At 44.1% G+C, this 16,179-nt stretch overlaps 1 protein-coding gene across 1 annotated transcript; it reads right to left on the reverse strand.

Moving 5' to 3' along the window:
* Positions 1-4,816: 4,816 nt before the first annotated feature.
* APOLD1 (apolipoprotein L domain containing 1) lies at positions 4,817-5,557 on the reverse strand. Its single transcript, XM_065888116.1, has one exon. The coding sequence runs from the start codon at positions 5,555-5,557 to the stop codon at positions 4,817-4,819; it is 741 nt and encodes a 246-aa protein (XP_065744188.1).
* Between the last annotated feature and the right edge of the window lie 10,622 nt (positions 5,558-16,179).

The raw sequence follows: 16,179 nt of genomic DNA on the forward strand, positions 1-16,179 counted from the left end.
GTAAATAAGTTCAGTGCAGTTTGAGTAACAAGATCAGTTTTAATAAATGTCCCCATGTCAACCAGGGAAACGGGCACAAGAAATTTGGAGCCTAAAAGAAAGACTTTAGATATCACTGCCCTTCTCCAACTCCCTTTACACAAAAAGCTTCTCCCAATTACAACTGTTTTATTAATTTAGCAACTGGATGCGCACAAATGCTGGAACAAGTCCTGCTGTGGCTGCCCTGTGCTCTTGAGAGTCAGAGGCCTTGGCCATGACTCATTGCTAAAGTTCTGGGGCAAATCAGGTTGCAGACCTGCCGGCACTCCCATCCCTGGGGTTACACTGGAAACACAGAATGGGATTAAACGTCATTCTCTGCAGGCGTAGCTTCGTATGGACGAGCTTTATCTGTACAGGCAAGACCACGTTGGAGGGGCTTCTCTCCACAACCCAGTGCTAATGCCAGTCAGAACTGGGGGATGCTGAGGGTCCCTAAGGTTCATTCCTGCCCCTTAGGGCTCTCGCTTCAACAGCACAATTTCCCCTCTTCTAAACAGCTCTCTGGTTGCTAAGGGATTCTTTCCAGATCTTAGGGCTCACTCTTTGTCCTAGTCCAGACCACAGCAGGGTTTACTTTCCTCTTATGAGTTTGCCAGGAGCAAAAAGTAACAATTTTCCAAACTCCTGTCAACTCAAGGAGGAGAGATTTATTGCAATTAACTAAAAGGTTACTTCTTATGACAGGAATACCATATGCTTTACCAAAGATATGGTCCCAGCTTGTGGCTGGCCTTTGCAAACAGCCAGGATCCTGCCAGCACAGCCTTTTTTTTTCTTTTTTCGGTTGCACAGTCATTAACAGTGCAACATCCAGGGATGTTTCCAAGATGCGGACTCAGGCTGGGACTCAGATAACGAGATTACCTCCAGGTTACCTTCAGCAAAAGTTCTCAACTCACTGCAGCAACCACTGTAGGCTCTTTGTTTGGACTGCTGGCCCCTCGACCCAATGTCCATCCTACTTTTTGTCCTTACAAACCGAATCCTAGGTGTTTTGGGAACAGCTAGTTCTTAGCTAAAAGTACTACATTTCCCAGCTTGCTTTGCATGGTTAAGATCAGTGACTTGCCAGGTGAAGTCCCGTGGAGACGCCTGGGAAAGTTTTGCCTTCCTAATATAGATGCTGGCCCTTGCCTTCCCTCTCTGCCTCTCTCTAGTGTTTGGGTTTTGTGAAGCCTAATTTGGCTGATTCTGGGATTCTTTTCAATTACTTCTCAGGTTATAATTATGTTCAAAGGTTTGAAACTGCTGGAAGTCTGATTTCTAGATAATAAGAGAATTCCTATACATGAGTTGATAACTCTTTAAAAATTGATCTAGGGCTTCCCTGGTGGTGCAGTGGTTGAGAGTCCACCTGCCGATGCAGAGGACGCGGGTTCGTGCCCCGGTCCGGGAGGATCCCACATGCCGCGGAGCGGCTGGGCCCGTGAGCCATGGCCACTGAGCCTGCGCGTCCGGAGCCTGTGCTCCGCAACGGGAGAGGCCACGGCAGTGAGAGGCCCACGTACCGAAAAAAAAAAAAAAGAAGTTGGGAATTCCCTGGCGGTCCAGGGGTTAGGACTCCGTGCTTTCACTGCTGGGCCCAGGTTTGATCGCTGGTTGGGGAAATAAGATCTCACAAGCCAGCATAGCACGGCCAAAAAAAAAAGATGTTTGAGGACTGGGCAATTTATTTCAATAAAGGGAAGGACTGATTTTGCTACAATGGGGAAAAAAAATGTGGAATTCAAACTTTGCTGCATTTAATGGTATCCCCATTTATCTCTGCACAATGTCTTTCTCTCAACATCTCCATTCCTTCTACTTTCTTTTCACGCCAAGGCTTTGAGTGAGAAATATATCAAGTTGACAAATTGTTTGACATATCTGATCTACAGTGCCTTCTACACCACTCTTCTCTCTCTTTTTTCTCCCAGTAAATACTTTTGACTTTGACATTTACCACATTGGAAATAACAGGCGCCTGAGGACAAATGCATCAAAGTGATTAGAATCAGAAATGTCTGCTAAGGATTATCTTTTTAATAGAGTAGAATGTAGCTTTATTGAACCCTTGAAATGCAGAACCAAATGAATCTCCTTTATTGTGAAAGAAAACAATCCACAGGATTGTAAACCCCAGAAACCAGCAGAAGCACTTAAACCTTCAATATGAACATATTTATTTTTCGAACTCGGGTATTTTTCTCAAGTACACTTGTAATCTAAATACCCCTTTCTCTTCTTCCCTTTACAACATACCATTTCAATCTGTTTTACAGAACGAAGGCCTTAAGGAAAAGCCTTATTCACATTCCCACAAAAGAAATAAAGAAAATGCTTGTCTCTAGGATCCATTTAACTGAGCTCCTATAACGTGCAAAGTATTGTTCCAAAGTAGACACCCTGCCTTAGATGTACAGTGGGTCACTGAAATTATAACTTCAAGAGTTTAAGACTTCGATACATGCAAAATACCCTAATAATATGAAATGGTTGCTGTTGCTGAGGCTGGGGCTGGGGCTTCCAAAAATGCCCAGTTTATTTCTGGGGAACAGCTCAGGCACTGGAAGAATATAATTTAAACTTAAGCATTAATAAAAGATGAGGTTAGGCAGTGATTGTACCTTTATAACATAACACAACCCTGTGAAGTACATTCTGGTCATCTAAAATGCTAGCATCTGTGCCAGGCAATCTAGGAAATGACACCGGTTTAAAAAAACACAACTGGTACCAACTTCAGAATAAACCAGGATACAGACCCATTGCCATTTATAGGAAAAATAAAAATATAGAAACATCAACCCCTCTCCCCAGCACTGAAATTACACTTCCTCAGACACCCTGCCATCATTGGGAAGCATGGGGGTCAACTGGGTAAATTTAAAGCATATTAGATAATTAAATAATACAGCCAAGTTTTATTGTGCGTGTGGTCCCAAAGACTTTTCAACAGTACATTTGTAGGAATGGAAATTGAAGAAATTGGAAGTATTTTCTAAGAGACAGTTTACAGATTTCTTACAGCTCCCAAAGTGAAAATATAACACATCACCGTCATAACACAAGCTAATTTGTCTATCGCCCATAAAACCCAACTTCACAGGACATCAGGCTTCCAAGTGCTTCCTTCATATGCCTCTAATTGGTTTTTTTCCCCCCTGAACGAAATAGGGAAGGCTTTTCAGGTCAAGTGTTATCTGCTGGCAAAGTCTTGTACCTTCAGGATAGATACGCTTGCATCATCTGTATATTGACAAGTCAAGCCTCCATTTGTAAGCTTAAATTCAGCTCCTGGTCTCTCTATTCAGAACTTCCCACATTTACTTAAAAGGTTCATTTAAAACACTGGGGGGAAAAATTCCCCTCTGAAGGAGAGAGACTTATTCAAGGAAAGCAATGCTATTTTCAGCTCATGGCCCACCTTAGAAAGGCAAACTCAACTTCATCTCCCGAGAAGAACCTCAGTAGTCTCCCATTCAGCAACTTGCTATTCCTATTATTTTCTAATGTTGTGGTTAAATAAAATTAAAGGTTAATAATAAACGGTAATTAAATAAGAAACTTAAAATAAATAATTAAAAAATGGTCTGGAGGTTTTCAGAGAAGGAAATAAAAGTCGATTTCCATTAAATTCACATTCCTTTCTGTACCAGTTTTTACAACGAGTGGGCAACACTGCCCTCTAAAGGGCTGATACTGTTACATCCTTTAGTTCACCTGGCAGGAAATTGCCCCAGGAAGCATTGACACAGCCGTCCCCACGCACCTTCTTTCTTTTACCTCTGGGACACTGTCCTTGACCTTTTGTGAATGACTCTGAAGACCACGGAACCCAGAGAGGCTATAGACTTCGTGAAAGCTCATCAGAGGATCAGAAACCACCATCCCTTGCAGCGGTTTTCAAACCTTATCCGGCATCAAATCACCGCAAGAGCTTGTTTCAACACAGGTTGCTGCGCCCCACCTCCAGAATTTGTGACTCAAGTCTAGAGTTGAGGCCAAGAATTTGCCTTTCTAGCAAGTCCCCAGGTGACGCTGCCAGCCCAGGGGGCCACACTTTGTGACCCAGACACTGTGCTTGGCACTTTATCTCACTTAATACCTCCCAACAGGGTGAGGTTTTAGCATCCATTTTACAGACCAGTAAGCCAAGTCTTAGACAGTAAACCCAGGACTAACTCAAAAGCCATTGCTCCCTTCTCTGCGCTATGATGTCAGTAAACGAAGCTGTTAGTCATTTCCTCTTCCTTGGCCTCAGTTTCTTCTGCAAGGGGGTGGGACTTAGGTGACCATTTAGCTGGTTTCCCCTCTCAGAGTACCTTGGAGGTCTGGATATGAAGACACCCAGGAAGGTCCACTCCATCTGCAGGCTGGATCTATGAGTGGGCACGCTGAGAGGGGAGGGGACACGTGTTAGCGGGAGGTGCCTCTCTTGGGTTCTGAACCCTCCTACACAGTTCGGAGAGGGTCTGATTTGCTCTGGATTCTGGATTTCTTTGTACTCAGAAACTCTGGCAGAGAGGTTTTAAAGCTAGTGTCTCCTCTTAGAGGTTTTTTGAGGACTTCAAAGCCTAGTGGGGCTTGGAGAAGACCCAAAGGGTGGCAATGTCTGCAACCCTCTCCAGCCTCGGCTCAAACCACTGTTCTCAAACTGTTGAAGAACAGTTTTTCTCATCCTTTGCATTCAGCTCCTAACCCAACTTGGTGTTTTCCTGAGGGAGCTACAAATCTGGAGCATCCCATGGGGATGGTTTCTGGCCCCGGTCATTAAGGGGAAAAGATATTCTCAGAAAAACAGCCCAGCGGACTGGTTAGCAGAGATCTTGAGGTCGTGGCCACGGCTGCTCTTCGTGTAGAGCTGGACTCTGGACTCCAGTTGCTCGCTGAGCTTGTCCAGAGCCCCGGTGCAGGACTCCAGGCTCTCGGCCAGTTTCTGGATCTTGGCCTTCAGCACGGCCTGGCTAATCCTGGTGGCACCCTCGGCCCGCCTGGGGATGAGGAAACCGCGGGAGCCAAAGAAGACGATGAAGTAGACCGAGTTGTACAGCGCGATGGACGCGTTCCTCCCGCTCTGCAGCAGCTGGCGGTCCCCGCGGCCCTGCCCGCGAAGGAAGAAGTCGAGGCAGCTCAGCATCTCGCGCATCTGGTCCTGGCAGGTGGCCGCGATCTCCTGCACCCGCCGCAGCTCCCGGGAGTTGCAGAAGATCAGGGAGAGGTCGGACGTGATGGTGACGGCCCCTCCGGCGGTGGCCACCCCCAGCCCCACGGCCGACGCCAGCAGAGAGACCCCCAGGGTGACGGGGCTGAGCGAGAGTCCCACGATGGCTGCGACCGCGCCCGCCGCGCTCAGCGAGCTGCCCGCCACGTTGGCCGCCAGGGAACGCCGGCGGAGGCGCTCGAGGCGCCGGGCCACCTCGCGCAGGCGCAGCAGCTGCCCGTGCAGCATGCCGCGGCGGTCCAACAACAGGCCCTGGAAGCGGCGCAGCGCATCCGCGCCCTGCAGCTCCCGGGCCTCCGGCCCCTCCATGCCCTGCGGGGACACGACACGCGATTAGCCCGGAGTCAAGCACAACAGATGCTTCCACCCAAGGGGAAACGGGTCATTTTCCAGTGAGTCATGTGTCAAGTTCTGAAAGACCCGTTCTATAATCTGGGACAAGTCCTCCAGTTCTCAGGACCTTAAATCCGAGTAAGCCAATAGGAAGAATGCTCTTGTCCGCTTTTTCTCCCAGGGTACGCCAAGGATGGATTTCCTTATCTGTTAAATAAGGGAGTGGTGGTATTAGAAGTCCACTGCAATATTAAGGCCTCTTCTCTGAAAGGTGACACTTTGCAAGCCTTACGTTGTACCCCTTTACAAGGCCCTTTCCTTACATGAAGACTGGGATCCTAAGAGTTTTGCAATACTCTTATTGCAAAAGGGTTGTTTTCTTCTTTTTCTCTCTGATGAGTGAAAAACACAAGCCACCAAAAACTCAAAAATCACACCGTCTATCAAGTGTAAGGAAACTAATCTTTCTAAGTTAGATGCGCGCCTGAAGCAACTCTTCTGCTTGTTTTTTTTCCCCCCATCTCTTATCTTAGAATCAAGCCTAAGATGTGGTTTGCGCCACTAATTAGAGCTCATCGGGTCTTCAGAAATTTCATTCTTTGATGTGTGCTTAATTAAAAATAAATTACATTAAATTAGCACCACTATGTCCCTTTATTATGAAAGCTTCCTTTAAAAAGCGAGGAACGATTTTAAAAGTGGCCAAAAATTTTTTAACAACTCACCGAGGGCTACCTGTACCAAGTTGAAATGAAGCCAATTGAAGATGACTGACAGAGAGAACTGTCCATCCTGGGTAAAAGTACATCCTTCCTAGTTGCCAAAAATCCCTCCCTTCATATCCACTGTACTCCTTATTATCAGGAACTTCTTGGAAGAGGCACAGAAGCCACAGAAATGGAAGATTTCACTACTGTGAGATATCAGGGCAGAAATCATCATTCTCAACTGGAAGATGAGGAAATCGAAACACAGACACATTCTAGATGCAGCTGGTTCTTCAGAGCCCAGTCTAGAATCTTGGTCTCCTGACTCTTAAGTCTTCACTTTACTTGCATGCCTCCATAATTCCACCCACCACTGACAAATTTACAGATAAAGACACCTCTGAGCAAAATGAGACAAAGTTACTCAAAATATATAACAGACCAAGGATATAACCCCAGTATTACAAGTCCAATGGCTATTTTTCAGACAGCATCCCTCTGGCCTCCCCACTTACCATTCACTTCGGGCGATCTCCGGGAAAGAAAAATCTGAGGCTGTTTCTGGATGAGCACGCTTTATAGTTCCAGAGAGCCAATGACTGCACTGGGAAAGCCTTGTCTCATTCTGAGAATTTGCCATTTCCTGTCCTGGCCCCTGCTGCCTCCATCCAGAAGGATGTGACATGGTGGAAAATGACACACCAGCCTCGCAGCACATCCCGTATTTAGGAAATGAACATTGTGTGTTCGCTTTCCTCCAAACGCAGGAAAAGAACCACAGGCTCTTCCCCAACTTGAAACAAGTGTTGTCATTGTCCCAGGGGGCATACCCTGCCTTTCCTCTCCTCTCCTGAGAATAGCTAATGACGTTATCTGGTAGGACATCTAACGCACCCCAGGCTGACCAATTATAGTGTTTCTTGAGAGGCTACCATTACAAATTCACTTTTTAAAAAGAAAAAGGAAGGAGGGGATTCTCTTGTGTCTAACGGAGCCACTCGCAACCCACTCCTGTGTTTTAAAAGAAGCACCGTGAATCTGTGAGCATTTGAAACACGTGGTTCACTCTGCGCGCAGCCCTCAGAATGCAAAACCACGCCCACAGGAAGTGCTGCGTGCAGTTTGGGGCATCTCCAGCTGTGGAGAAGATATTGGAGGTCCCAGAAAGGGCACACCTCAAGCCAAATGCGTCAGAAGAATCAATGGGGTCAGGCTGCACAAGGAGCTAATTATACACTTTCAACAGCAGCAGGGATTCGGCTTCCTGGGTTTTCATCTGAAGCAGCAATTGTAACCCAGGCAATAGTTATATGAATGCATTCTACCCCACGTAATGAAGCACGGGCTGAAGGGCAATTTTCTGGATCATTCGGGAGAGGAAAACGTGTATAGCATCTGTGGATGCTTTCTGGGGCAATCACATAGGTGGTGGCAGTTCAGCCTGGAAGCTTCCTACCACAGGGTCCCAGATATATCATCCTTCTTCTAACACTCTTACCTTCAAATAAGGAAGGCCAAAGTGGATTTAAACTTAAATAATTATTGTCTCAGATCTCTGGTTCATCTGGAAAACCTTAACAGCCTTATCTTTCTGGAACACAATTAAATCCACCACCATTATAACTAGACATTGCATTGATCAATACCATGCCATTTGCTGCTCTCACAATCACGGTCCTTTTGAACTTGATTTTTCTGAATTTGATCCAAGTCCAGATATTCTGGTAACAATTCCTCAAAGGATAAACATAACCCTTAGTCAGATGCCTTCAGTGTCTGTCTGTGCTTTTGAGGTAAGAAATAGGAAAATGTCTTCCTCTGACCCCATAGACATAATCACTCCGATGGGAATGTAAGGTAGGGTGAACGGGGAGTAGGGTAGGCAGGAAGTGAGACAATGTAACCCTGATTCTCAGTTCCCATATGCTCCTCTAACTTGCCCTGGACATTTTCTTGTGTGTTTTGGGTTTAGATGAGCACAAATAAATCTTTATTTCATGGATGGCGACTGTTGCTGGGACACAGAGGGGGTCATCATCTCCAGAGCATCAGTAACCATAGTACAGAACTAGGAAGAAGAGGAGAAGGTACAGGAGAATGGACAGCACGGGTACTGACCTCAGCCCACATCCTGCAATTTGTTTTTCTCTATGTTATAAAGCCATATTCTTCAGGTTTGTGGGGTTTTTTTGTTGTTGTTGTTGTTTGCGCTACGCAGGCCTCTCACTGTTGTGGCCTCTCCCGTTGCGGAGCACAGGCTCCGGATGTGCAGGCTCAGCGGCCATGGCTCACGGGCCCACCCACTCCGCGGCATGTGGGATCTTCCCGGACCGGGGCACGAACCCGCGTCGCCTGCATCGGCAGGCGGACTCTCAACCACTGCGCCACCAGGGAAGCCCCAGGTTTGTGTTTTTATGAAGCAAAAGGGATTCAGTCATTTGACAGTTTGGGCTTGTTGCGGTTTTACTGCTTATAAAAACCTGCTCCTTCACATCATTTCTAAGAATGGACACTTGAACATAACACTTAGATTCAGTATTTATTTACTTTCTTATATTTAAGCACAATAAGAAATTTGAGGAATAACTGAAGGTATTTTGATTAAAAGTGTTATATAGGCAGTTCCTCCCAAACTCTGTGGACTGCATCCTCAAACTTCTTTTCTAAATTGTTTTTTGGGCCCTTATAACACATCACCCTGGAGAGGTTCTATTGAAAATGGTGACTGACCTTCAGATTAACCTTCAGATCTGTTAAACCTATGATGCAGCTAAACCATACAATTAACAGTACTAGCTTGAAATCTGAGTCCTGGAACTGTAAGAAAATACAGTGCAGTGCAGGAAAGAAAACAGGAACAAAGCATAGGAATCTCTAGACTTCAGCCCTGGAGAACCTAGGTCCTGGAGTGGGGTCTGAAAAAACATAGGTGATTCTGAACTGCCACCAGGGCTGTGAACCACCTCTGTAAAAGCTGTGACTTTTCTGACCACTGGTTACATGGCAGCAGAAACAGTCCATACAGCTAGTAGAGAGCAGTTTGTAAGTTAGGTTTTACATAGCTAAGTTATTAATAACCCATTAGTTTGGGGCCCCTAGTTAAAACTATCACATTGTAAAGATAAAGTGATAATTACATTCTGGGCCTCCCAGAGATCTAGAGAGGCCTGGGCCACCTCCATTTTTTAAGGGTCTCAGTGAATTTTTTAAAAAAAGAAGAAATTTTATAAACAACAAGGTCCTACTGTATAGGACAGAGAACTATATTCAGTATCCCATGATAAACCATAATGGAAAAGACTATTAAAGAAAAGAATGTATATATGTATAACTGAATCACTTTGCTGTACAGCAGAAATTTTTTTTTTTTTTTTTTTTTTTTTTATGGTACGCGGGCCTCTCACTGCTGTAACCCCTCCTGCTGCAGAGCGCAGGCTCAGCGGCCATGGCTCACGGGCCCAGGTGCTCCGCGGCACGTGGGATCCTCCCGGACCGGGGCACGAACCCGCGTCCCCTGCATCGGCAGGCGGACTCTCAACCACTGCGCCACCAGGGAAGCCCTAGCAGAAATTTTTTAAATTAATTTTTATTGGAGTATAGTTGATTTACAATGTTGTGTTAGTTTCAGGTGTACAGCAAAGTGAATCAGTTATACATATACATGTATCCACTCTTTTTTAGATTCTTTTCCCATGTAGGTCATTACAGAGTATTGAGTAGAGTTCCCTGTGCTATACAGTAGGCTCTTATTAGTTATCTATTTTATATGTAGTAGTGTATATATGTCAATCCCAATCTCCCAATTTATCCCTCCCCCGCTTCCCACTTGGTAACCATAAATTTGTTTTCTACACCTATGACTATTTCTGTGGGGGTTTTATTCACATCTTTACTGGAGTATATCTGCTTTACAATGTTGTTAGTTTCTGCTGTACAACAAAGTGAATCTGTTATATGTATACATATATCCCCATATCCCTTCCCTCTTAAGCCTCTATTTCTGTTTTGTAAATAAGTTCATTTGTACCATTTTTTAAGATTCCACATATAAGCGAGATCATACGGTATTTGTGTTTCTCTGTCTGACTTACTTAGTATGACAATCCATCCTGGTCGCTACAGCAGAAATTAACACAACATTGTAAATCAACTATACTTCAATAAAAAATAAAAAAGAAGAAATTTTAAAGCAAGATATAAAAATTTGTGGTTTATTTCATTTAATTGCAATGTATTATATCTTACAATGTCAATATTTTGCTATTCACAAGATAATCACAGATTTATAAAACAGTGCACTACATTGGCAGTGTGACACAAGTTTAAAGTGATGTGATGATGGCTTTTTCCTTTTAACCTTTCTCAGTATATCTCAGCGACTGTACATAAAACCCTTTTTGGAGACAATATCAAAAGTGTAAAATTGAGACAATTTGTGAATGTGAGATTTAGGCCAAAGATCTTTCATCAGACTTTCTTTTGTACTGGGTCCTAATGTGTACAGCCCCAAATAAACAAAAATAAGTTAAAATAATAACACACATCCACCTGAGGATCTTTGCCCATGTTTTTTGTAAATTTCATGAGCATGTAAGTGCTCTAGCACATAGTTAAACTCAGATTTGCTTGTTGAATTAAAGTATTTTGATCCCTTGAAGAAGTGTCATTATTTTCATAATAATTTGATGAACCTGGTAGGAAATATAGAGCTCTTATTCTTTTTTAAAATATTTATTTATTTATTTTTGGCTGCGTTGGGTCTTTGCTGGAGCGGGGGCTGCTCTTCATTGCGGTGCACGGGCTTATTGCAGTGGCTTCTCTTGTTGCAGAGCGCGGGCTCTGGGCACACGGGCTTCAGTAGTTATGGCACGCAGGCTCAGTAGTTGTGGCTCACGGGCTTAGTTGCTCCATGGCATGTGGGATCTTCCTGGACCAGGGCTTGAGCCCACATCCCCTGCACTGGCAGGCGGATTCTTAACCACTGTGCCACCAGGGAAGTCCCTAGAGCCCTTATTCTGCAAGATATCTATGTTGCATGAGATCTCAACTATTATTGTCATAAACTCATGGAGCTGCACAGGAAAGAAAAGATCCAGTGAATATTGAACACCATGCATTTTCATTTCTCCAAATTGGCCTCTGATCCTCATTAACGTACCCACACATCCTTAACCACTAGTGTTTAAACACTGGTCTGTGTTCTTTTTTCCATTTAACATTCCTCCAGATACACACTTCTCCATGATGACAGAGTCCTCACCCCTGTCTTTTTTTTTTTTTTTTTTTTTGCGGTATGCGGGCCTCTCACTGTCGTGGCCTCTCCCGTTGTGGAGCCCAGGCTCCGGACGCACAGGCTCGGGGGCCATGGCTCACGGGCCCAGCCGCTCCGCGGCATGTGGGATCTTCCTGGACCGGGGCACGAACCCGCGTCCCCTGCATCGGCAGGCGGACTCTCAACCACTGCGCCACCAGGGAAGCCCACCCCTGTCATTTTTAATATCTATGTTATAATCCCATTGTTTGCTTAGTCATTTCCCTATTAGACACTTGGATTGCTTCCAGTTTTTTTCACTATTTTAACTAGAGTTGCCGGGAACATCTGCGTAAATTTTCCCTGTTTGGATTATTTCTTTGGGGAGTATTCACAAACAGGAAAATATCAAGTGAAGGGGAATGAACATTTTCCTGGTTTTTGTTGTATGTTGTCATACTGCTTTCCAGAAGAACCAATTTATAATGTTTTTAGCTTTGTAAGAATCCCAGCTGCTGTGACACTACTCACAGTTTTCTTATACTCATGGTTAAGATTTTTGGTTTATTTCAGCTCCACAAACATGTATTGAATACCTACATGTGCCAGACATCATGCTAGATTCTGAGGATAAAGAGCTGAATAAGATACAGTGTCTGCCGTCCAGAATGGAGGCAATTCATTGGAAAGAAGGATACAGAACAAATAATTTCAATACCATGTGGGAAGTGCCAGGGATGAATGCACCAAGGGAAAGTGCATGCCTACAGAGCACTGGGTACAACCTTCTAGAAGCACTGATATTGAGCTGAACCTTGAGAGTTGAACAGAAGTGATTATTTGGACAAAAATTAGGAGGAAGAAGAGGACGAGCTAAGAGAACAGAATGGACAAAGGCATGGTGCAGCGTTCGGGATGCTTTAAGCAGTTTCCTATTGCTCAGCATAAAGTGGGAAGCTGGGGATGTCCAGGGATAAGGCTGAAGGGATAGGTAGGAGGCAAGTCATGATGGCTCTCAAATGCCATGTCGAGGAGAGGAAACTATCGAAGGCTTTGAATCTGTGGCTAAGGTTAGATTTGCCATCACTGACAGATGTGTGAGGGGTGGATTTCAGAGGCACACAGCTAAAAGCCAGGAGATAGTTAGAAGGCTGTTGAAGTAGATGAACAAGATCAGCATGGGTTTGGACAGTGTTGGTAGCAGAATGGAATGGATAATGTAAAATATATATTTTGGAAGCAAAATTTGGCAAATCGTTCTTAAAGCTTCTGCTCAGACGTGATACCCATCATATCCACTTCTGTTGGTCAGTCAAGTCACAGGGCCAAGACAAGGTCAATGGGTTAGAGAAGTATACCTCTCCCGTATTAGGAGGCAAGAGGAAGAAATGCAAACCATCAGACCATCCAGCAGAGTGCTTTCCTTGTAAAGGAGATAGGCCGAGATGAGCTGTGACACCACCAACCATTTCATGTTGTCTTTTCTTTCATCAGTTATTTCTTTGGAATTGCAGTCTCCACATGGGTATGGAAAGAATCTCACCCTGGCCAGTATAAACAAACTATTGCTGTGAGTCTGAGGAAACATGCTTGAGATTGGGAAAGGACCAAGGAGCTCTGTAGTACCAGAGCTGGAAGAACAGCAGCTGGTCTGTAGTTGGAATGACCTGTTAGGGTGTCACTGACCAACCACTGTTCTTTTTTTTTTTTTTTTTGGCGGTATGCGGGCCTCTCACTGCTGTGGCCTCTCCCGTCGCAGAGCACAGGCTCTGGACGCGCGGGCTCAGCGGCCGTGGCTCACAGGCCCAGCTGCTCCGCGGCATGTGGGATCTTCCTGGACCGGGGCACGAACCCGCGTCCCCTGCATCAGCAGGCGAACTCTTAACCACTGTGCCACCAGGGAAGGCCCACTGTTCTTTCTTGTCCTTGCATCACAATCAAAGTTCTAGGAGTGACCACTGGATTGGCTGAGCTTAGGTCAAGGGCCCATCCCCTGGCTGTACTGGGTGGTTAGAGAAAGGGTAAATCACCTTCAGCTTCCAAATGGAAAATAGTAACAGAACTTTACCCTCCCACCAACACTACATATAGTCAGACAGAAAAAAATTCACACTAGGAAATTATGGTTGGGGTGGTATATTAGGGAAAGGGAAACTGATGCTTGGAGGAAAAAACGAAAAAGAAAACATCTTTGTTTTTTATCTAATTTGACCCACCTGGAGTTTATTATAGTACATGGTGGGAGTTAAGCTATTCTTGCCCAGAATGATCACTTTTATAAAATAGTAATATGCTTTTCTATAGATGTGTTATTACTGTCTTTGTCTTTTATTGATTTGTTACTGTTGTTTACATCTACTTCTAGAAACTCTATTCTATTTTACTGATCAGTTTACCTGTTTTTAATTCAATATAATATAATTTTGAAAATCACGGCTTGATAATATGATTTTTATTTTTAAAGAGAGAATCTATCATAATTGCCTCTTCCTGGAAAATCTTGCTTATTCTGCACAAATCTGACACTGGGAGCTCTTCAATTTCCCCAGCCTCCCTAACGTGATAAACTGAAGCCAGTTTAAGTTTGTTCCACTTTCTCTTCCACAGGTGTGCACACCTGCACAGAATACCTGGGATTATGTGGGTGAAACATACATTACATCATTAATACAGATGCGTTGGCCCCATGGGCCCTATTATAGTAACATCTTTACCACATGCCTTTTCCTCTGGTGCCAGAAAGACTGCAGCTGAGTTCACATCCCTTCGATAGCCGTAAAGATTCTCTTATCTCCCAGGACACCAGGAAACAATTACCTTTGTCTCTTCCTCTCCCAGGCTTACTCATTTTCTCCCAAGTTAGACATATGCAACAATCATTGCAACCTGGATTATAACACCTGCTTGTTCTGTATGTAGAGAAGCATAATAAATCTTAAGTGCTCCCTCAAATCTCAGATATCTGAATAGTTCCATTTTTAGCATGCCTCTTGTAGACAAGAGAATGTTAGATACTGGTTTTCTTTTTTAACTTTGTTTAAAGCCTATTTTTTTTTTTTTTTTTTTTTTTTTTTTTTGCGGTATGCGGGCCTCTCTCTGTTGTGGCCTCTCCCATTGTGGAGCACAGGCTCCAAACACGCAGGCTCAGCGGCCATGGCTCACAGGCCTAGCCGCTCCGCGGCATGTGGGATCTTCCCGGACCAGGGCACGAACCCGTGTCCCCTGCATTGGCAGGCGGACTCTCAACCACTGCGCCACCAGGGAAGCCCTAAAGCCTATTTTTAATAAGAAGAATTCAGTCATTCCACATTAAATATTATAGTGAAGCAAGGGTGTATATTCCAACACCCTGAAAGTTGATTGTTCATGTTCTAGTTTTTGCTTTTTTAAAAATAAATGGTTACTATAGTGGGTTTTTGACTCTATTTGCTTTTGAGTTAGATGAGAAAATAACTTTTTGTAATCTACTTTTCTCCTAAAAATTTAGCACTTTAAAACTTATTTCTGCCTTTACTTTCTATGCTAAAAAAAAAAAGTTTAAACCACCTTTGAAAATGAGGGAAAGCAGATTCCTATAAGGTAGACCTCTATGTATACAGTGAAAACACAGGGCTTGAATCCTGAGTCTGTGGTTCCTGTGTGACTTTAGGCAAATCACTTAACCTCCCTGAGCCTCAATTGCCTTTACAGAGTTTTCATGATTAAATTAGAAATTGAATGTGGAATCCTTTTGAGATCTAGAAATTTGGGTGCAAATATAAGTTATTGGTACGTTTTCCCAAACCAGTGACTATTTGTGATTTCTGATGACCTTGTAGCCTTTTATTTATTTACTTTTAATTTTATTTATTTATTTATTTATTTTGGCTGCGTTGGGTCTTCGTTGCTGTGCGTGGGCTTCTCATTGCGGTGGCTTCTCTTGTTGCAGAACATGGGCTCTAGGAGCACGGTCTTCAGTAGTTGTGAAGCCCTGCTTTCTGACCTTTGCAACAGAGAACTATAACCAACACCAGAGCGGTTAAGATCGACTCTTTTACTTTAACAATAAAAAATAATAGGGTTTCCCTGGTGGTGCAGTGGTTGAGAATCCGCCTGCTGATGCAGGGGACACGGGTTCGTGCCCCGGTCCGGGAAGATCCCACGTGCCACGGAGCGGCTGAGCCCGTGAGCCATGGCCGCTGAGCCTGAGCGTCCGGAGCCTGTGCTCCGCAACGGGAGAGGCCACAATGGTGAGAAGCCCGCATACTGCAAAAAATAATAATAGTAATAATAACAGATTTTGGGGGGTGTTTATGCAGTGCCCTTAAGTGAATTAACTGTTTAACAACCATTTAGGGGTCTCTCGTACCTTTGTCTTCATATTAGGCATAACAGTGCTTTTTTTTCATGGAAAATGTAGTTTATTTTCCTAACCACAATATAAATAGTTCTTGTAACAAATTCATATAGTATAAAAATGTCGAAAAGTTAGAAGTCTTTCCCCCTCCATCTGTTTTCACCCTCTGGAAGTAATATGAAGGTTTGTAGTTTGCTATGTGTTCCTCACAATGTCTACAATTATACAAATATGTGGCTGTGATTTTCCTTTACAAAATAGCACAGTGTTTATGGATTGCTGGGCAAATTGTTTCCACTGAGAA

This window comes from Phocoena phocoena, chromosome 11 (genome assembly GCF_963924675.1).
Source record: "Phocoena phocoena chromosome 11, mPhoPho1.1, whole genome shotgun sequence".
Taxonomy (NCBI): domain Eukaryota; kingdom Metazoa; phylum Chordata; class Mammalia; order Artiodactyla; family Phocoenidae; genus Phocoena; species Phocoena phocoena.

Coding starts and splice junctions, on each gene's coding strand:
- APOLD1 (XM_065888116.1), bottom strand. CDS start 5,557: ATGGAGGGGCCGGAGGCCCGGGAGCTGCAGGGCGCGGATGCGCTGCGC.